This window comes from Ascaphus truei, chromosome 2, assembly GCF_040206685.1.
Source record: "Ascaphus truei isolate aAscTru1 chromosome 2, aAscTru1.hap1, whole genome shotgun sequence".
NCBI classification, from domain to species: Eukaryota; Metazoa; Chordata; class Amphibia; order Anura; family Ascaphidae; genus Ascaphus; species Ascaphus truei.
Window position 1 is genome coordinate 85,214,018 of NC_134484.1, and position 21,454 is coordinate 85,235,471.

At 44.6% G+C, this 21,454-nt stretch overlaps 1 protein-coding gene and 1 long non-coding RNA gene across 6 annotated transcripts in view; one reads left to right on the forward strand and one right to left on the reverse strand.

Moving 5' to 3' along the window:
* Positions 1-861: 861 nt before the first annotated feature.
* On the reverse strand, positions 862-1,971 carry LOC142482703 (uncharacterized). The gene is made up of 2 exons (XR_012796913.1): positions 1,708-1,971; positions 862-1,537 (listed from the first exon to the last, which is right to left on the reverse strand). It is a non-coding gene; the product is annotated as an uncharacterized LOC142482703 (long non-coding RNA).
* LOC142482647 (uncharacterized) overlaps positions 1,672-21,454 on the forward strand; it is a 141,852-nt gene continuing 122,069 nt past the window's right edge. For 2 of the 5 annotated variants that reach the window (XM_075583045.1, XM_075583049.1), the window contains exons 1-3: positions 1,743-1,854; positions 13,102-13,165; positions 15,742-15,831. In XM_075583045.1, coding sequence (XP_075439160.1) covers positions 1,848-1,854; positions 13,102-13,165; positions 15,742-15,831 — 161 coding nt within the window. In that variant the 5' untranslated portion in view covers positions 1,743-1,847. Of the gene's footprint in view, positions 1,855-11,326; positions 11,518-13,101; positions 13,166-15,741; positions 15,832-21,454 lie in introns of all 5 variants that reach the window. The other 3 variants (XM_075583046.1, XM_075583048.1, XM_075583047.1) reach the window with 3 other exon arrangements.

Sequence of the window (21,454 nt, forward strand, 5' to 3'; positions counted from 1 at the left end):
GAAAGTTATATACATCAACTGCGTTCCACCTATCAATAGCTGTGGATGAGTGCGTGTGACCAGGGAAAACACACACAGCCCAACGTGTGCGACCATCATCCTGGCTCCGATCCTGATGTGAAAGCTGTGTGAGCTGGAAAGAGAGAGGGGATACTCTCAGATATATCCACCGTCTGATTTTATCTTCCGTCCGGTGAGTGGGCACTCTATCTGGTGCAGCAGTGAATCAGTCCCCTATTAATCGTCCTATACCAATATTAATTGTCATACTTAATATTTTATTAATTGTTTTTATATGTATTTGTTTTTCATGTCCAGTGTTTTTTAATCAATTTATTAAATGTTGTCAATTTTTCTCATATTTTGATCTCAGCTGATAATATATTTATTGTGTTCACATATATGTTTCATGTTCATACAGTATTACACTATGTTTTGTGTTCTTTTATATTCTTTTTAAGCACATCTGGTACGTCTGGAATCCACATCGGTCTCCTCCAGTTGGTGAATATATCCTTTCCTGACTAGGCGCCTTTTAATACTATTTTTTTTTCTCTCTACTTTGTTATCTGACCAGGGGGTCAGTTTTAGTATTCAGGCAGCCCCCTATGTGAGCTATCCCTCACTATAGGGTTTGTTCCCTTATATAGTTAGCGCTACCTAACCTGTGTTTGCAAGTCCTAACGTATACTTTAATCATTTTTTTGCCATGTCCTCTAAGCTTAATTCCTCCTACTACCTTCTTTTAGTTTTCATGGAGGAAGACTCTGACTTGCAAACTTAAATCTTACATACCTAAGATGTTAGATTGTTATATAAATTAACACAAATCAATGCAACGAAACATACAAAACACTAATCAAGTATTATGAAAGTGTTTACAATGTAAGACAAGACAGGCAAGATTAGATTTTCATTATGAAAAAAAAAAAACTAAATCTATAGGGGGACCCATAGGTCAACCTTAAATGTGTCAACAGTGTGAAAATGCAAAGACATGCATGGATCTATGATATATTTTGTTGTTCCAATTAAATCACAAATCAAAACACTTCCAGACATCTGACAAAGGACATTTAAAACGGTAAAGCCAATGAATATAATATTGCATTAAATTCAACGTATTCATAATTAAGGTCAGTGGCATTGCCATGGCCTAGTTTTTTTCTTTCTAATAAAAGGTTTTTCTTTTTTAATACACACATTATTAATCTCAATATTTGGGGCATCAAATAGATAGAATATGGTTGAAGAGCCATATAGCCATTTCTAATGTATTATTCGAAATAATATAGATTGATTTGACAATTGCATTGAAGTTTGCAATCAATATCCTATATAGCGTATTTTAGGTCACATTTCCATATGTAAACGCATACATTTATTTTCCCCTATGAAAGTTGCTCCAGTCACAGCCATGCGTATCCGTTATTGCTGCTTCTCCTCCTGAGGTGACTGTCTCATCCCGGCGTTTACTACGTGAGAACACCTCGCCGGCCATCTTTGCTTCAGTCATAACAAAAGAAAATGGGACGATCTGCATTTAAAAAAAATACATTAAATAAAATTAAGCATACTGTGAAAAAATACAATGACCTCGGATCTAGCTAGACTTTGGCTATTCTTTCAAAAGGACAGCGGTGGTTTTTAAAAAAAAATTTTTTGCCAGGTTCTAAAATGGCCGCTGGACGCGTCAGAAACGCTCACCAACGTCCCGTGCTCCGGCCGTCGTATACGGTTTCCATGGAGACGGCTGGGACTCCGTTCTACCCTTGGAGCGGTGTGTCTGCGAGGTTCCCATCTGTACTGCAGTATAACCCAGTGCTGGGACGTGGGACAGCAACATCATGGCTGGTGAGTGGATGGAGGGGGATAGGAAACTCACCGGTCACCAACCTTGTTCTGCCAGCTGCAGCAGGAACCTAAGAGATGAGACATGATGAAGACATTGCTAATTGCACACCCTATAATATGCGCATGCGGTGAAATTGAGGCTGGGGGAGAGTCGGATTTAACAGGATCTGACCCAAAAGATGTGTAAACATCGCCCCCACTGTTGTCCCCCCATGGCTGACAGAGGGGTCTGCACCTGAAAGCCAGAAGGTTTATCAGCCTACATTGAGATTGTAGTTGGGACGGAGTGGGTTCTATTTGTGAGAGCAACTCCACCTATAACTATTCCCCCAAATGGTGTAAAAAAAAAAAAAAAGCACCTAGTACTATATTTACGCAAATATTTGCTCTTCTCATAACCCTTTTCTTTTCTACCCGAATTGTATCTTTATAAAGCTAAGCGAGTTTCACTTTACTTTCAACTTAACTCACAACTTCCCTCCCCCTTCCCACCTCAAAAAACTTTTCTGTGATAAATATGGTGTTGTCTTCCAGTAGTGAGATTGTATTATATAGCTGTCTTGCTGTAGTACTACACACGGTCACTAACATGCAATTGTCACCCTCATTTCTGTGTTATTCAGTTTTCTCTCACATACATTGCCCCAGGAACCTTTTACTCTTCTCAGCTGCCCTCTTGATCTTTAGCTTCATCAACATAACCTTTTCTCTGTCTCAAAGCCAGCCCCCCCACCCAACTAAAAAGTGACATCTTTCCTGTTAACGGGCAGTCCCTCATAGGGCCAAAGTGAACAAAGGACAATGACACGTTTAATCACTTTAAGGTTTCCTGGTCCAAACCCGAAATTCCCTGGTCAAGAGTTCAAATATCCTGGTCCAAAAATGTACTTAAGACATTGGGAAGTAGATTTAACAACAGGTTTAGATTATAGGAGGACAAGAGACGCCTCAGTTATTTCCTGCTTTCTATCTGTTGTTCTGCAGGTAATAAACTTGCTGCGGTGTATATGTGTGTGTATAGTCAGCGTGCGAGTCTGTGTCATTACCCTGTGGGCCGGCTAACTTAAAGTGAGGGACATGTAAGTGACCCATCTCATCACGGTAATCTTTAATAAATATATCCAGGGGCGCAGTAAGTAATGTGGCTGTGGGTCAGTTTGATTTGGTGGCGGAGTACTAATTATACTCTGCGCAGAGCAAACTAGCACCACACAATGCACTGCATGGTGTAGAGGTGACCTGTCATTGCAGTACAGTCTGGTTATATTACGTGTTTAATCTGATTATTTTCAATGTATACACCAAACCAGAGTATACAGTATATCACCAGACCGCCCTATAGACCGACAGAGTATATCACCACACCGCACTATACACAGAGTATAATCTGATGGCAATATACATAGGGTGACCAGATGTCCCGGTTCAGCCGGGACAGTCCTGTTTTTTGTAGGTCTGTCCCGGTGATCTGACATTCTTTATAATGAGAATGCCTGTGGGGAGGAGAGCAGAGGCCGGGTCTGCGGCTGCAGAGGAGTGTGGGAGTGGGCCGGCATGGAAGAGAGCAGAAGCCGGGTCTGGTTGTGACTGCAGAGGAGTGTGGGGGTGGGGCCAGCTGCAGAGGGTGGGGCGGGGTTAGCCTCAGGGGAGCCCCAGCAGTGAGAACCTCCGTTGTCTGTTGCCAGGGCTCAAGATGGATTCTCCCTCCTTACCCCCCGCTCCACAGTCCCTACCTGTCACTATCTGTAGAAACACATAATGGGGAGACAGAGACACACAGAATGGGGTGAGAGAGAGAAACACAGAATGTGAGATATAGAATGGGGTGAGAGAGACACAGAATGTAAAGATTGAGACAGAATGGGGTGAGAGCCACAGAATGGGATGAGAGACAGAATATGAAGACAGAGAGACACACAGAATGGGGTGAGAGACACGGAAGGGGAGGAAGAAACACGGAAAAGGGAGGGGGAGAGACGTGAGGGGAGAGGGAGAGAGAGAATGGGGGTGTGGGGGAGAGATAATTGAGGGATGGTGTGTGCGTGCGTACGTACTGAGACAGAAAGGGGACGGGCACAGTTGGGGATGTCATTTGTTTTAAAAAATAATTTTTATGTGAAACTTCTTTCGCGACGTTCATGTGTTTACTTGAGATGGAGTCAGTGTTGCCAGCTGCCAGCAAGAGTCGCCAGAGATGAGGAAGGCAGCGACACACACACACACCACCGCATCCCCCAAACCCTACCCCTCCCCCGTGAGTGAGCCGCCCCCAAGCAACCCTCCCGCCAGCCTCCTGCCCCCCAGTGAGTGAGCCGCCCCCAAGCAACCCTCCTGCCAGTCTCCCGCCCCCCTGTGAGTGAGCCGCCCCCAAGCAACCCTCCCGACAGTCTCCCGCCCCCCAGTGAGTGAGCCGCCGCCGGGCAACCCTCCCGCCCGCTCCCCGAGTGAGTGAGCCACCGTCGCCGAGCAACCCGCACCCCCGTGAGCCGCCGAGCAACCCGCAAACCCCAGTCAGCCGTCGGGCAACCTTCCCCCCCCCCAGTGAGTGAGCCGCCACCGAGCAACCCTCCCTCCCGCCCACCCCCCCAGTTAGTGAGCCACCATCGCCGAGCAACCCGCACCCCCGTGAGCCGCCGAGCAACCCGCAAACCCCAGTCAGCTGTCGGGCAACCTTCCCCCCCCCAGTGAGTGGGCCACCACCGAGCAACCCTCCCTCCCGCCCACCCCCCCAGTGAGTGAGCTGCCACCGAGCAAAGCCCCCCCCGTTGAGTGAGCCACCGTCGCCAAGCAACCCGCACCCCCGCGAGCCGCCGAGCAACCCTCCCGCTCCCCAGTGAGACACTGACACACACACTCACACTGACACACATACACTGACACACACTGACTGACACACAGACACACACAAGGAACTCAGCTACTATAAATATAGAAGTGCAAATAGCTAAAACACATGTTCTAAGTCAAACTTCTTTGAGTTTTGGCACTGAAATTGTGTTTTGATTATTAATTGAAAACATCACCATTAGAAATACTATTTCTGTGACAAAAGACAAAGAAGTTTCACTTAAAATGCGCGTGATCAGCACACACAATTTTTTTCATGCGTCCCGGTTTTTACTTTTCTAAATCTGGTCATCCTAACTATACATCAACACATACAGTAGTATAACCTGACAAGGGGACAAGAAAGTGACACGGGGCAGCAGAGTGTGGCGGGGACAAGGGGAGGGGAGCGTGAGGGAGACAGAGTAACAAGTAGAGGGTAGTGGCGATGGGTTATCCCTACCTTCTTGTGCTCCAGGGGTTGAGCTTTCAGCAGCGAGACTGTCAGCTCAGAATAGACCCCGCCCCCTCCACACATCACATGAAGAGAGGCTTTGTCAGCTCGTGCTGCTCAGCCTCCGTCCCTGAGCTCAGCCAGTCCCGCCTGCTGCAGCAATACAGCAAGTGTTGGTAACTCCCAGTTTGCATCCCCAAGCGGTGACATGATTGCGCATTCACGCTTTCTTCCAGGTTTTCAGTGCTCTGATTTCTAGGTTTTTTCCAGTGTTTGAAATTTGATCCCGGTGAGGGATTAGAGGTTAAGCATTTTAGGGTAAGGGCTTAGGGTTTTTAGGGGATACATTACCTGCGGCGGCGAACTGTCCCTGTGTAACGGATCGGGGGACTCGCTCTTCCCAGCGTGACCCCGTCACCTTGGTTCCTCCGGCTAACCCTCCCCTTTCCTTGCCTTCCCAGTCTCTGCCTCATTCCCTGCGGCGCGGTCACGCTCCGGTTCGCAGTCTACGCGCATGCGCAGTCCCCTCACTGTGTGCGCGCGTTCCCGGTCCCTGGTCTCCCGTGAGGGGACTCACGCCCCTCGGCGTACCTCCGTCTCCCTACCTGGTTCCGCCGCTCCTTCCCCCTCTCATACTCACCAGCCGAGTACCTCCTCCGCGATCCTTCCTCCACACTCTGGTACTCGCGTGTTGCGCGACTGTGTTACAGAGGGCGCGCGCACCCACTCTACTTACCAATCCTCCCCAGGTACTGGCTCCGCCCCCCGGAGCTTGCAGGCCATTACCCTAGATGGCCTCCCTGTCTCCTCCCCTGCTCTCTCACACCTATCCCTGCAAGCTCCCAGACAAACCCCTGCTCCACCCCTTCCTGCTATTTGTCCTCCCTCCTTTATAACCCCAGTCTGTTCTCTCTTTTCTTGCTCTGCATAGCTTTCCTGTAGCTCCTGTGTGTGCAGTGTCTATGCCCAGCTCCCTTATCTGTTTCAGCTCTGGTTCCTGTCCCTGCCCCTGTTTGGATTCCCTTGGTTTGAACTTGAACTCTGCTTTGGACTTTGACTACGCTGCCTTCTCCTGCCCTTGAACTCTGGCTTTTCGACATCACTACGCTGCTCTCTCCAATCCCTGGACTCTAGCTCTTGGACAATACCTTCCGACCTCTGGCGCCCCGGACTCAGCAAGTATAACGTTAACCTTTACTCACCAGGCCCGGCAACACAACTACAACACTCCGGGCACGCCCTCACTGCTGTGGGTGCGTGTAATACCCTTACCCACCTCACTACTGGGGACTGGCCAGGTCTGCGGGCATACAGGCGTTACATTATGCAGAGCCCAACAAATGCAGACCCCCCTGAGGTGGGCCAAGGTGTTACCATGGAACACTGGCAATTTCTAAGCAATCAACTCACTGATGTCACTGAGAAACTTTATACCTTTCTACCTTATCTCTCCGGGAATCTCCTGTGACACCACCTACCCCGGTCCCAATGCCCCCAAGTAATCCGGGACAACGTATTCCACCCCCCAATTGGTATGACGGGGACCCCCTCGCGTGTCGAGGATTCCTGAATCAGTGTGAGGTCCAATTCGAAATGTCCCTGTCCCACTTCCCTACTGGTCGTTCCAAGGTGGCCTACGTCTATGCCCTACTCACTGGCGACGCCCTCGCTTGGGCTTCTCCCCTCTGGGAGAACCGATCAGACCTAACCCAAGATTATCTCAAATTCCGGCATGAGTTTCAACAAGTTTTTGATACACCGGCGCGTAGGGAGACTGCTGCTTTCTCTGTATTTCATCTCTCCCAGGCTGGTAGGTCAGCTGCAAGATACGCGGTGGAGTTCCGCACCATCGCCGCAGAGACCCAGTGGAACGATGAAGCTCTCGCCGCGGCATACTGGCATGGTTTGTCCGAATCTCTCAAGGATGACCTTGCAGCTCACGCCCGGCCTTCATCCCTCGAGGAACTCATCGCTCTCAGTATCCGGATGGATCAGCGCACTCAAGAACGACGCCACGAGCGTCACCGCTCTCTCGTTCTCTCTCCACCTTGCCTGTTTCTCTTAGGTATTCTCCACTGCCCTTTTCTTGCGTTGGACGCTCCCGAACCGATGCAAATTGGTAGCCAACAGCTTCGGGCCGCTGAGAAAGCACGATGTCGGGAGAAGGGTCTCTGCTATTACTGTGGCTCCCCAGAACACCAACTTCGTCAATGCTGCTTCAAACCGGGAAACGGGAATGCCCAGTAAAGGTAGAGGGGCTTCTACTGGGTACTATCTCTCCTTGCCCCTCTCTCCCTAAGGAACTACCGAAGAAGATATTCCTTCCCATAACCCTTGTGGGTCCTGATCTCCAAATAGAAGTTGAAGCATTCATCGACTCCGGGTCTGGTGGCAACTTTCTTGATCACGCCTTCGCTTGCAACAACCAAATACCGCTAGTCAAGAAAGTCACCCATCGGTCTCGAGGCCATTGACGGTCGACAGCTTCACATTCATCATTTGGGAATCCATTCCACTTACCCTGACCACCACGGATGGTCATACCGAGGTAATGGTCTTCGATGTTTTCCATTCCCCTACGGTCCAGGCTATTCTGGGATTGCCGTGGCTACAGCTTCACAACCCGTGTATTGATTGGACCAATGTTTTGCCGATCCAATGGGCTAACTCCCCAGAGAAGACGGTTCCTCCTCCTGTTGCCGTGCTATCTGGCCTCGACACCTCCTCTTCTTCCCACTCTGCTTTGCCGAAGATATACCATGAATATTTAGATGTCTTCAATAAGACTCAGGCCGAAGTGTTACCTCCTCATCGCCTTTATGACTGTCCCATTGATTTAATTCCTGGAACCATTCTCCCCAAGTCTAAGTCTTATGCCTTGTCAGTGCCCGAGACGGAAGCAATGACAGAATACATCCAGGAGAATCTTAAGAAAGGGTTCATCCAGAATTCTACCTCCCCCGCCGGGGCAGGCTTCTCCTTCGTGAATAAGAAGGATGGCTCTTTTAGACCCTGTATCGACTTTCGTGGACTAAACAAAATTACGGTAAAAAAACGGTACCCCCTTCCTCTGATTTCAGAACTTTTCGACCGTTTACAAGGAGCCTCCATTTTCTTCAAACTCGATTTTAAGAGGAGCCTACAATCTCATTCGTATAAGAGAAGGGGACGAATGGAAAACCGCGTTTAACACGCGTTCGGGACATTACGAGTACCTTGTGATGCTTTTCGGCCTTTGCAATCCCCCTGCTGTTTTCCAAGAATTCATGAATGATATCTTCCGGGACGTGTTGGGTACGTTCGTCATTGTATATTTGGACTACATCCTCATTTTCTCCAAAAGCGTGGAGGAGCACATTCGCCATACCAAGTTGGTTCTCTCTCGGCTTCGTGCTAATCGCCTCTACGCGAAGATGGAGAAATATCTGTTCCATCAATCTTCCACAGCCTTCCTGTGCTATATAATTTCTGACAAAGGCTTTACTATGGACCCCGAGAAATTGAAGTCTGTACTCGATTGGCCGTTACCGAACTCTCTCAAGGCCGTGCAGCGCTTCCTTGGCTTTGCCAATTACTATCGGAAATTCATCCGTAACTTCTCTACTATTGCTCTACCAATCACTGCTCTCACCAAAAAAGGTGCTGATCTGACTGTTTGGTCCCCTGAAGCCAACGAAGCCTTCAATGTTCTCAAAAGAGCCTTTGTGTCCGCTCCTATCCTTCGGCATCCGGATACTTCCCTTCCTTTCACTCTCGAAGTAGACACTTGGATGTGGGAGCCGGCGCAGTGCTTTCTCAGAGATCCTCCCCACAGGAAAAACTCCATCCGTGTGGATTCTTTTCCAGGAAATTTTCTTCTGCCGAGAGAAATTATGATGTTGGGAACCCTAGCTGCTGGCCATCAAATTGGCCCTCCAAGAATGGAGACATCTCCTCGAAGGTACCAAAGAGCCAGTAGCCATCCTCACTGATCACAAAAACTTATTGTACATCGAGGGGGCTCGTCATTTGGGATCCCGTCAAGCTCGTTGGGCTTTGTTGTTTTCTAGGTTCAATTACACAATTTCTTATATTCCGGGCACCAAGAATATCAAGGCCGACGCTTTATCTCGTCAGTTCTCCACCGAGAACGAATCTAACGAATCCTCAGAGGCAATTCTTCCTGCTAAGTATATTATTGCCGCCAACAATTTTGATATCTTGGACGAAATCAATAAAGCCCAGGCTCATATTCCTAGGAGATTTAAGGTGCCAGAGGGACGGTTGTACGCTGCCCTGCGTTTTCGCCACAAAATTCTTTTATGGGGACATTCATCTAGAGCTGCTGGTCATCCAGGCTTCAAGAGAACTGTAGATCTTATCAAACTGACTTTTTGGTAGCCTAAAATGAATAAGGACATTTTCGAGTTCACCAGAGCTTGTCCGGTCTGTGCCCAGAGCAAATCCACCCGACACAAACCTTCTGGTCTCCTCATGCCTCTTCCTATTCCGGAACAACCTTGGAAACATATCTCCATGGACTTTATTATGGAGCTTCCCAATTCTAAAGGGATGAATACGATCCTTGTGGTAGTAGATAGGTTTTCCAAGCATACACAGTTTATACCCCTCAAGGGTCTTCCTAATTCAGCTACTTTAGCCGACGTTTTTTCCAAGCTAATTTTCAGATTACACGGTGTACCTATTTCCATTGTTTCTGACAGAGGTACTCAATTCATCTCTAAGTTCTGGCGAGCTTTTTCTCAAAGACTTGGCATTTCCCTTCTATTTTCCTCGGGTTATCACCCACAGACCAACGGTCAGACGGAGAGAATGAATCAGACTCTGGAACAGTATCTCAGATGCTTCGTGTCCGATTCTCAAGACAATTGGGTGGACCTATTACCCTGGGCAGAGTTTGCTATTAACTCATTAAGAAACGAATCCACGCAAGAGTCGCCTTTTTTCATTTACTATGGATTCCACCCCAGCAGTCTTCCCCTCTCCTCCCTCCCCTCTGGTATTCCCGTAGCAGATTCTCACATATCCAGTCTTCACAATTCCTGGAAAAGGATCATAAAAGCTTTGCAAAGTTCCGTTCAAAGACAAAAAACGCAAGCGGATCGGCGACGTCAAGTGGGCCCAGAGTTCAAACCCGGAGACAGTGTTTGGTTATCTTCCAAGAATATCAAACTCAAGACCCCTTCCCAGAAACTGGCCCCAAGATTTTTAGGTCCTTTCAAGATTCTCGAAAGGATCAACCCGGTCGCATACCGACTTGCACTCCCTTCTACCATGAAGATTCCTTCGGTATTCCACGTATCTTTACTGAAACCTGTGATCCAGAATGCCCATTTTCCGGACCGTCCTCGGAGGCCTAATCCTGTCGTCATATAAGGACAGCAAGAATTTGAAATTCAATCCTTACTCGATTCTCGTTGGTCCAGGGGCAAATTCAGTTCCTTGTACACTGGAAGGGATACGGTCCGGAGGAACGCTCCTGGATACCATCTCTTCATGTTCATGCCCCAGCACTCCTCAGACAGTTCCGTCGGAAGTTTCCTCATAAACCTTGGGAGGATCATCCGGAGTTCAATCCTCAAGGGGGGGATACTGTAACGGATCGGGGGACTCGCTCTTCCCAGCGTGTCCCCGTCACCTTGGTTTCTCCGGCTAACCTTCCCCTTTCCTTGCCTTCCCGGTCTCTGCCTCATTCCCTCGCGGCGCGGTCACGCTCCCATTCGCGGTCTACGCGCATGCGCAGTCCCCTCACTGTGCGCGCGTTCCCGGTCCCTTGTCTCCCGTCAGGGGACTCGCGCCCCTCGGCGTACCTCCGTCTCCCTACCTGGTTCCGCCACTCCTTCCCCCTCTCATACTCACCAGCCGAGAACCTCCTCCGCGATCCTTCCTCCACGCTCTGGTACTCGCGCGTCGCGCGCGCAACTGTATTACAGAGGGCGCGCGCGCACCCGCTCTACTTACCAATCCGCCCCCGGATCTTGCAGGCCATTACCCTAGATTACCTCCCTGTCTCCTCCCCCGCTCTCACACCTATCCCTGCAAGCTCCCAGACAAACCCCTGCTCCACCCCTTCCTGCTATTTGTCCTCCCTCCTTTATAACCCCAGTCTGTCCTCTCTATCCTTGCTCTGCATAGCTTTCCTGTAGCTCCTGTGTGTGCAGTGTCTATGCCCAGCTCCCTTATCTGTTTCAGCTCTGGTTCCTGTCCCTGACCCTGTTTGGATTCCCTTGATTTGAACTTGAACTCTGCTTTGGACTTTGACTACGCTACCTTCTCCTGCCCTTGAACTCTGGCTTTTGGACATCACTACGCTGCTCTCTCCAATCCCTGGACTCTGGCTCTTGGACAATACCTTCCGACCTCTGGCGCCCCGGACTCAGCAAGTATAACGTTAACCTTTACTCACCAGACCCGGCAACGCAACTACCACACTCCGGGCACGCCCTCACTTCTGTGGGTGCGTGTTATACACTTTTCCACCTCAGTACTGGGGACTGGCCAGGTCTGCGGGCATACAGGCGTTACACCCTGTGGCCAAATGTCCCGGCTGAATGGTCGCAGCTAATTGTCCTAGACCAGTATCTGCATCTCTCATTATTACATTCCCATTAAGTTAACCATTGCAGTTTATTTATTGAACTTGATTTCTTTGCCACTGTTCTCTATCCCAAGCAGAGTGTGGAGGAGCACAGTGGAGGACCTTGCGTATAGGCTTGGAACCTTTGTATTAGGACCCACTTCATTATTGAAACATCATGCTCTGCTCTAAATAACCAGCAGAATGGAGAAATAAATCTCACAATATCAGTGCATCCGAGTTAAGGATGATTGCTTGTATGCATATGTATAATATGTCTCTAATTGAAAAGAGGACAATAATCTAATAAACCAGTGAGTTAGAAGGTGAACTTGATTGCAGGGCTCATTGAAGGGATACAGGAGATGCCTTATGTGGAGTATTTAAAGAACCAGCAGCCGTCATTAATAAACAATAACTGTGCTTCAATAAATCATATGAATAGACAAATCCTCTTTGGGCATATGTGTACCCCTTCATTTATATGATAAAGGTACTCACAATTCTGATTAATTATGTCCTATGAAGCGTGTGTCCAGCCAGGAGGTAAACGAAAGGAGATCCAGAAACAGGAAAAAAACGGAGCACTGCAGTTCCCAAACATCTGGTTCATAGGCCTCGTTCAGGGTGCCGAAGGCAGGAGTTGGAGGGCGGGCGTTCGCGTGGGCGGGCGGCAGTCTGCTGGGCGATGTGTGTTCATCCTCCCAGCAGACTTTTTCAGGAGTTGAAGAGGCGGGGAGGGGGCGGGGCTACAGACTGGAGCTTAGGGATCCAAGTTGCAGTCTTGAAATCATTCTCAAGAATGATTTCATTGGCTGCCGAGGTCCCAGTGACGCTGCTGCAGCTTCAAAAAACTAATTGGTTTGTTTATTGAAACTGTAGCCAGCGTCAACTCCCTACTTCGGAGACAGGGCAGCTGTTACCCTGACAACCAGTATTCAATTGAATACATTGTGTCCCACGGCAGCTCGCACGTCAGCACGCCCTCCCTCCGAAGCCTGCACCCTGAACGAGGCCTGAGGCAGTATATGATGTTAAAAAGTAGCTTTTATTCTTAGGCAAACAACACAGTGGTAAACAAGCAACCTCTAACGCGTTTCGGGCTAAAATAGCGCTTTATCAAAGGGAAACGCGGTAGAGGTTGCTTGTTTACCACCGTGTTGTCTGCCTAACAATAAAAGCTACTTTTTAACAGTACATACTGCCTTAGCCCCAGACTTTTTTAAACTGCTGTGCTCTGTTTTTTCCTGTTTCTGGATCTCCTTTCCTTCTGCTCCTAAATAAGATTGCGTGCATGTCCCATTCCAGTCGGGGGTTTATTTGTTTGCAGCCTCTCCAAATGTTATCCTTTTTTAACTTCTTCATATTTGTGTGGCTGCTATTCTTTCAGAAATGCTAAAGAAATCCTTCAATTCCAAAAGTGGGAAACCCAGCAAGGGGACTGCAAATCCCAGGTGGGTGTAATGTCATATTTTCACATCTTTAACATTATTGGGTGCTACAATAACGGGTGCAAATTGTGCCATTTTGACTCCGCGTTGCGTTTCAAAGGGCTCTGCTCCAGTTTTGCTCCACTGATGCAGTGAGCATTTTGGAAAATAGTTCTAGGTGGAGTTAGGGGAGGAGACAGTCAGTGTAATATTATAATTAGATGTATCAAAGTGTCCACCTACAACTGGTGAAGTTTTCTTTTCTCTTAATATTAAAGGGGCACTTCATACATTAAAAAGTTATTTTAATATGTGTAGTCTTTATTCAAAACTAATTATCTAAGCTGCTGTTTGATTTGTTCTCCCGTAATAAAGGTCACATTTTAATTCATTCATATACAAAGAGTAGAGTGCTAGATAACAGGGGCCGTTTCTGTTCTTGTCCTTTTTGAGACCAGCGGTCTTGTTTGCTGGGAATATTGGCAACAAATGATCACAAACAGGAAAGTGTTGCAAAGATCTTGCACGGCCAAGGAGGTGGGCTACAACCTGCTATACAAATCAAAGGATTGTCAGTATATTAAAACCCATTAAAAATGGCACTGAGTTGAGTTTTAAAAATATGCAGTAAGTATTATCTAATACCACAGAACTGATTTAAAAAACAAAAACAAAAAAACACGTAGGATATGGCATAGATTGCTCCTTAAATCAGCCAGGATTTAGTGGACTTTAAAGGGGTAATCCTGTCTAGGATCAGCTTGTTGTAATGGCAGTGAAAAGTTGAAGGGGTTACATCTGGATACCTGATACCTAGAAGTATTTTGAAATCCTTTTTTAAAGGTAGCTGCAGCCTTAGGCCGAGTTCAGGGTGCTCGCTACACGACGTGCGCACGCACGATCGGAACAGTGACATGGTTTTCAATGAACCGCGTCAGGTTGCAATTTCTTGTGGCGGCAAAGTACAGCGTTGTCGCTGCTACATTTTGCCGCTACAACCGAAATGGAGTTTTTGGGGGCGGCAGTCGCGTCACGTGAGCTGGTTCAGCGAACCAGCTACCTGACATGTTGGCCACACCCCCAAATGCCGCAACCCGACTCCTGCAGCCTGAACACAGATCGCTGAGCTGCAGGAGCGTGCGGTGGAGGCTCGCATGGGAGATCGCAGCCGCAGCATGCACCCTGACCTCGGCCTTAGTGAGCTGAGAGTTGGACGGGGTTTGACCTCTGGCTGCTCCCTTTTTTTTTTTTTTGTCTGATGTTGCTGTGTTTTCAGCAGGTGTTTGCACAGCCTGAGTGCTCCCTCTCTAAACCTCCCCTCATCCTTATTGGCTCTCTGGCAAGGACCCCAAAAAGCTCAATGTGTAACTTATCTTCCCAGAAAAGGAAATCCGTAGAACAGGGAGGGCAGTTTGCTTAAAGAAATCTTACCACACAAAAGGGAAGGAACTAAAGGAAGCCAAATTCATCCCATGTTTACAAACTAACTTACAAATCTTTTAAAAGAACTGAGTCAATTTATAACTGATGTTTCATTTTAATAAAAATCCTTCAATCTGCTCATTAAAGCAGCAGTCCATGCTGATCGATGTTTTGTTTTTGTTATTCTTAAGAGATCTCTTCTTGCCGTTTCTAACTGTTTTTATCTTTAAATCCGATGGTTTATTCAGGCGTTACAAGCGTTTGAAATAAGAAGTGAAATAAGAAGTGTCCAGACGGTTACAAATAGTGCCATTGCACCAGAGCCCATTGCGTTTAAAGGTTACCATGGTCACCCCACAAGCTAGAGATTACGCATATAATCATTTTTGACACTAAGAAATGCTCAGGAGGCGAGATACTAACATTATGAGCTAAACTCCTATAGGCTCTGGGAGGGAAATTGCTTTAAGCCTTGCTTCAATGTTATCCCACCCCTTCTTTGGTATATAATCAGTCAGTTGAAGGGAAGGCAGTTTTCCTGTGGGAGCTTCTGCTCAACACAAAATGGAAGTCAAATTCCTCCCACGGTTATAAACTAAAAACATGTTTTTACTCTTATATTTATATGTAAAAAGTCAAATACAATTGTATAATTCAATCAGATATAACCTGTTCATTTTAAACTCTGCCATTGGTCCATTGTTGTATTTGGAGAGATTGCATCTTGATTATCATCAAGCTGAAGCCTGAAATGTTGGGGCTGTAAACAATATTCCCACTAAGTACTCCTCCCCTTCAAATCCTCCCAAATCAGTCCATACTACAGTACTGCCTCTTCCTCCTTCCCTGTAACTATCTCCAGGATGAGCCTTCATTAATCCCAGGCCCTGTTTTTCCAACAGGTGTAGACGATGTGACGACTTTATACACGATTTGATTTCTTCAATATATTTGTTTTGTCAAATTGGTAATTTTGCACACACTAATAGCTGTGAACGACAGAATGAAATATAAGGCTAATATAGATAATTATGTAGTGCTAAGTTCTCCTTTGAATGGTTCTGGAATAAACTAAACTGTCACAGCACAAAAAAAACAAACCTTATACAATTCAGCTGTTAATTATGCTTGTTATTGTATGTTTATTGTCTTGATACTCTCTGTATATTTGTTTATAGAAGTATGGATTCGCTTGTATTCATTGAAACAGAGTACATACAGAACCTTCAGAAACAAGTCTATCTACTGGAACTAGAAACATCTTTTTTATATCCTTTTGTTAACTTTAAAAAAAAAAAATATATATATATATATTATATATAATGGGAGTATTAAGCATTCCAACTTGGTGCGTGCATGCACATGAAGTTATTTATATTTATTACCAATCAGTATTAATATCAAGCGCAGCATTTATCCAAGCATGTCATATCTTTGACATTAAAATGCACCAGATAACTACAAGATTTCTACATTATTGGCTCAAAATTACAATGGGGCATCATACTATGGGCCATATTTACCAAACAGTGCTACACCATAAAACCCCTTTCAGCACAGCTTATTTAGTATGGTCCTATACAGTCCATTTAAATAATCAGGCTGTATGCGGTCTTCTAGAATGGGAGGGGTCTTATGGATTGGCCCTTTTTTTAATTAAATATGACCCTATGAGGATGAATGACTCTGCACCAGAAACTTGAACCGGTGTGTCTGGGGATGTCAAAAATAGCAACGGCTAATGTTTAAGACAGTCGGATTATTCAGAATAACCAATGCATCCTGGCAGGGGTGTTCACTCGTACCAATATGTGGATGAATGTATATATTATAACTTTTTCGTATTTAAAGCCAAACAATCAATTTTGTTTTTGGTCCTCCAGTGTGTCCTAGAAACCACATAATGAATTGTCGTATATAAGATCATGCACATGAATGTGGAATGTACAGTTCTTGTCTAGCAGATAATGCAGTGACCCTTTCCATGAAGGCCATGCTAGCATCTCTCATTACATTGAACGTACATGCGCAGGTGTGCAAGTCAACACAGAAAAATAGAAATCCGAACGTATGCTCAAGGAGGGCGACAAAACGTATGGAATATGTCACAAAAAATATGTAGTAATTAGTCAGCGGTAAGTGGGTTGGGAAGGTAATATAACAACAAAGTGGAGGCTCAAAGATAGGAAGAGACACAGAACAGGGGCATGAGAAATGAGGTAACAATGTCAGCGTGGGATAAATAAAGCCTTGCCAAAAAAGTTTTACCTCTATTGATAGCCCCGTGTCTCTGGTATTCCCGGTGTGGAGTGACCATACACTCACGATTAAGCACCGTCCTGTTCCTCCGGCTTGCTTGTATGTGCATGTCAGCTGCATGAGGTGATCCTCCGATGGCGTCTGAAAATTACGTCCTGTTCTTACGGCTGAAAATATCTCTCTGTGAAATCAGCTGTTGAATAAATCCTCCATAGCCACTGAGGCGTCTGATCGATCAAATGAGCAAATAGAGAGGTTGTATAGATCGTAGAGACCGTCACTCCAGGAGGAAAAGACTCCTCCCACGCATTTCACGTCCCCTATGGTGCTTTTTCAAGGAGTATACAGGTGAGGGAGGGGAATACTATTTATACCTCCCACAAATAAAAAGAGAAAATTGATGTCAATCAATAATTAATTGTGAAAAACAAAAAATAATAAAAACCACAGAAAAAAACAGACAAAGGGAGACCATTGATATTAAATAGCAAAGTATATACTTAGAAATCTGCAAATCTATGAAATTAATATACAGTTGTGTGAAAAAGAAAGTACACCCTCTTTGAAGTCTATGGTTTTACATATCAGGACATAATAACAATCATCTGTTCCTTAGCAGGTCTTAAAATTAGGTAAATACAACCTCAGAGGAACATCAACACATGACATATTTATGATTTATGAAAAATAAAGCCAAAATGGAGAAGCCATGTGTGAAAAACTAAGTACACCATTACTGCTTTCATAGGAATTAAGATGCTAAGTAGCAGACAGGTGCTGCTAATCAAATGCCCTTGATTAATTGATCATCAGCAAGTGTGACCAAATCTATAAAAGCCGAAGTTTTAGCAGTTTGCTGGTCTGGAGCATTTAGGTGTGTGTTAACACAATGCCAAGGAGGAAAGACATCAGCAATGATCTTAGAGAAGCAATTATTGCTGCCCATCAATCTGGGAAGGGTTATAAGGCCATTTCCAAACAATTTAAAGTCCATCATTCTACAGTGAGAAAGATTATTCAAAAGTGGGAAACATTCAAGACAGTTTCCAATCTTCCCAGGAGTGGACATCCCAGCAAATTCACCCCAAGGTCAGACCGTGTAATGCTCAGAGAAATTGCAAATTACACAACAGTTACATCTCAGACTCTAAAGGCCTCAGTTAGCATGTTAAATTTTAAAGTTCATGATAGTACAATTAGAAAAAGACTGAACAAGTATGGTTTGTTTGGAAGGGATGCCTAAAAAGAACATGGCAGCACGGCTTAGGTTTGCAAAGTTGCATCTGAACAAACCACAAGACTTCTGGAACAATGTCCTTTGGACAGATGAGACTAAAGTGGAGATGTTTGTCCATAATGCACATGCATATCAGCACAAACACCTCAAGCACGGTGGTGGAGGGGTGATGATTTGGGCTCGTTTTGCAGCCACAGGACCTGGGAACCTTGCAGTCATTGAGTCGACCATGAACTCCTCTGTATACCAAAGTATTCTAGAATCAAATGTGAGTCCATCTGTCCAATAGCTAAACTTGGCCGAAATTGGGTCATGCAACATGACAATGATCCCAAGCACACCAGCAAATCTACAACAGAATGGCTGAAAAAGAAAAGAATCAAGGTGTTGCAAAGTCAAAGTCCAGACTGAAATACTGTGGCTGGACCCTAAGAGAGCTGTGCATAAACAAATGCCCGCAAACCTCAATGAACTGAAGCAACGTTGTAAAGATGAGTGGGCCAAAATTCCACAACGATGTGAGAGACTGATAAAGTCATACAGAAAACGATTACTTCAAGTTATTGCTGCTAAAGATGGTTCTACAAGCTATTGAATCATAAGATATACTTAGTTTTTCACACATTGCTTCTCCATTTTGGCTTTATTTTTGTTAAATAAATCATGACACAGTGTAATATGTCATGTGTTGTTGTTCATCTGAGGTTGTATTTACCTAATTTTAAGACCTGCTAAGGAACAGATGATTGTTATTATGTCCTGATATGTAAAACCATAGAATTCAAAGAGGGTGTACTTTCTTTTTCACACAACTGTATAAGATACACCTCTATGACATGTAGATATATTGCAGGTTAGTCTTATACTGAAAATATTACGTGGGTTCATGATCAATGCTATTGGATTTAAGCTGTTTTGCCCTTCAAGGTTTCTGTGGATTGGAGCGCCTGTTTTCTGTTTGTCTTTTTTCTAGATATCTTCAAGGGAGTGGTGTTCCCTCCAAACAGGCTGCAAAGACTCTAAAGAACAGTGTACTGGGACTGGTTTTTGCATCTTATATCACCTATATACATTTTTATTTTTATTTTTTAGTCATTTGTATGTTTTATATTAGTTGATATACTTGTACTGTATGATTTAGCTTATTGCACCCATTTATAACACATATGGTTTAGTTTATTGCAGCGTTTGAGACATTCCTGACATCTGTGTACTTTTAGTGTTTGCACGGCGCTACTATATATATATATAGTAGCGCCGTGCAAACACTAAAAGTACACAAGCTAGTGTACACAATCCTCCAGTGTAGCGATTCTGAATAGCATCCACACTACTTCTCAGCAGCACGTACACCCTACGCGTTTCTTCAGATAAACTGATTTCATGATGAATTTTTATATATATATATATATATATATATATATATATATATATATATATATATATATATAAATGAAAAAAAGAGAGCGCCCGATCCTAGTGCAATATGTTAAATAATATCATTTAATATACAAAAAAAGAGTCCAACAATTTAAAACTCACAAACAACATGAATAAAAGAGCATTTTATGAGTAATACTCATGCACCAAACACAGGAACTCTGCTGCTCTGCTCACACGCCTCTCCACTGCACACGATCAGGACACGATCAAAACCCCTCTGAGCCACCGTCCAGCAGGAACTCAGGTATCGTGTCACTTCTCCTAGTGTCTTCTGGAAACAATCCGCATGTGCAATGGGTGTCAGACCGGGTAAACCAAAACAGGAACCGTTAGGAGTAAGCTGTATGTAATAAACAATTCAACATGAAATCAGTTTAGGGTGAATTGCTAGTGAGAGCAAGCAAACACCATACCTCTACATTTGGGACTCAAAGACATTGATGCTGACAGCTTACTCCTAACGGTTCCTGTTTTGGTTTACCCGGTCTGACACCCATTGCACATGCGGATTGTTTCCAGAAGACACTAGGAGAAGTGACACGATACCTGAGTTCCTGCTGGACGGTGGCTCAGAGGGGTTTTTATCGTGTCCTGATCGTGTGCAGTGGAGAGGCGTGTGAGCAGAGCAGCAGAGTTCCTGTGTTTGGTGCATGAGTATTACTCATAAAATGCTCTTTTATTCATGTTGTTTGTGAGTTTTAAATTGTTGGACTCTTTTTTTGTATATTAAATGATATTATTTAACATATTGCACTAGGATCGGGCGCTCTCTTTTTTTCATTTATATATATATATATATATATATATATATATATATATATAAAAATTCATCATGAAATCAGTTTATCTGAAGAAACGCGTAGGGTGTACGTGCTGCTGAGAAGTAGTGTGGATGCTATTCAGAATCGCTACACTGGAGGATTGTGTACACTACCCTAAAGACTGGGAACTTTCCTGACTGGAAGGCTACGGGCCTGCTTCTGGTTCCCGGAGGACTTCCTACGAGGCAACACTCATTCGGGAGGACTCGTGACGAGTTGATCGTTGGAGCAGAGCTGTACAAGCGGAGCAGTTTCCTGTTTCAAGATGGGGCAGGAGTTTACTCATAACACGCACAAAAACTTCGGATGTTTGTGAGTTTTTATTTGTCTATGTTCAAGACCATTACATTTTTATGAATGTTATCACACCAGGATCGGGCGTTTTTTCTTCTTTTTTCTCTATTCAGGTCGTGTGAAGGGAGGTAGTTGTGCCCGTGAAGAACGCTGCCAGCATCCCAGTGATACCGAACATTGTTTCATAGTTTTTTATTATTTTTTTCTTGGACATTTTATTTATTTAATTTTAATATTGACACACTTAATAGCTTCTCGGAAGCATTGGTGTTTTTGTACTAGTTGATTATTCCAGTCATCGTTTATAGTTATTGTTTTTTTAGTCATTTACATTTATAGATGTGCACTTTTTAAATGGTTTTTATATAATTATTTTTCACACTGAGTAGTTTAATATATTGATTCCATTTAAGTTAATTGTAATATCCCTACTTAGGGTATTTAGATTTGCACAGATTGCCAAGCATTTGGAGGTGCTGTCTAATTTAAATATATTCTGGTTTATATATATGTATATGTATGGTGTATATATATGTATATATATATATATATATATGTATATATATATTACACACACTCTAGATGTATTTATATATCCAGCCTTTTTTTAGCAGTATACAGTGTGCTTATTTTTATGAGAGAAATTACATTTTATTTTAAACTTCCCATCTGTCTTGCTCTAAATTTTCACAACTAAGATAATGAGAATTGCACAGTTTTACACGCAGAAAAACAACATTAGCATATAGATTGGTACATTTGAGCAAGTATTGGTTTTCAGAAGAGCATCCAAAAAGGCTGCAGGTGTCATCTGAATTGTTAGTTGTTTTTACAATG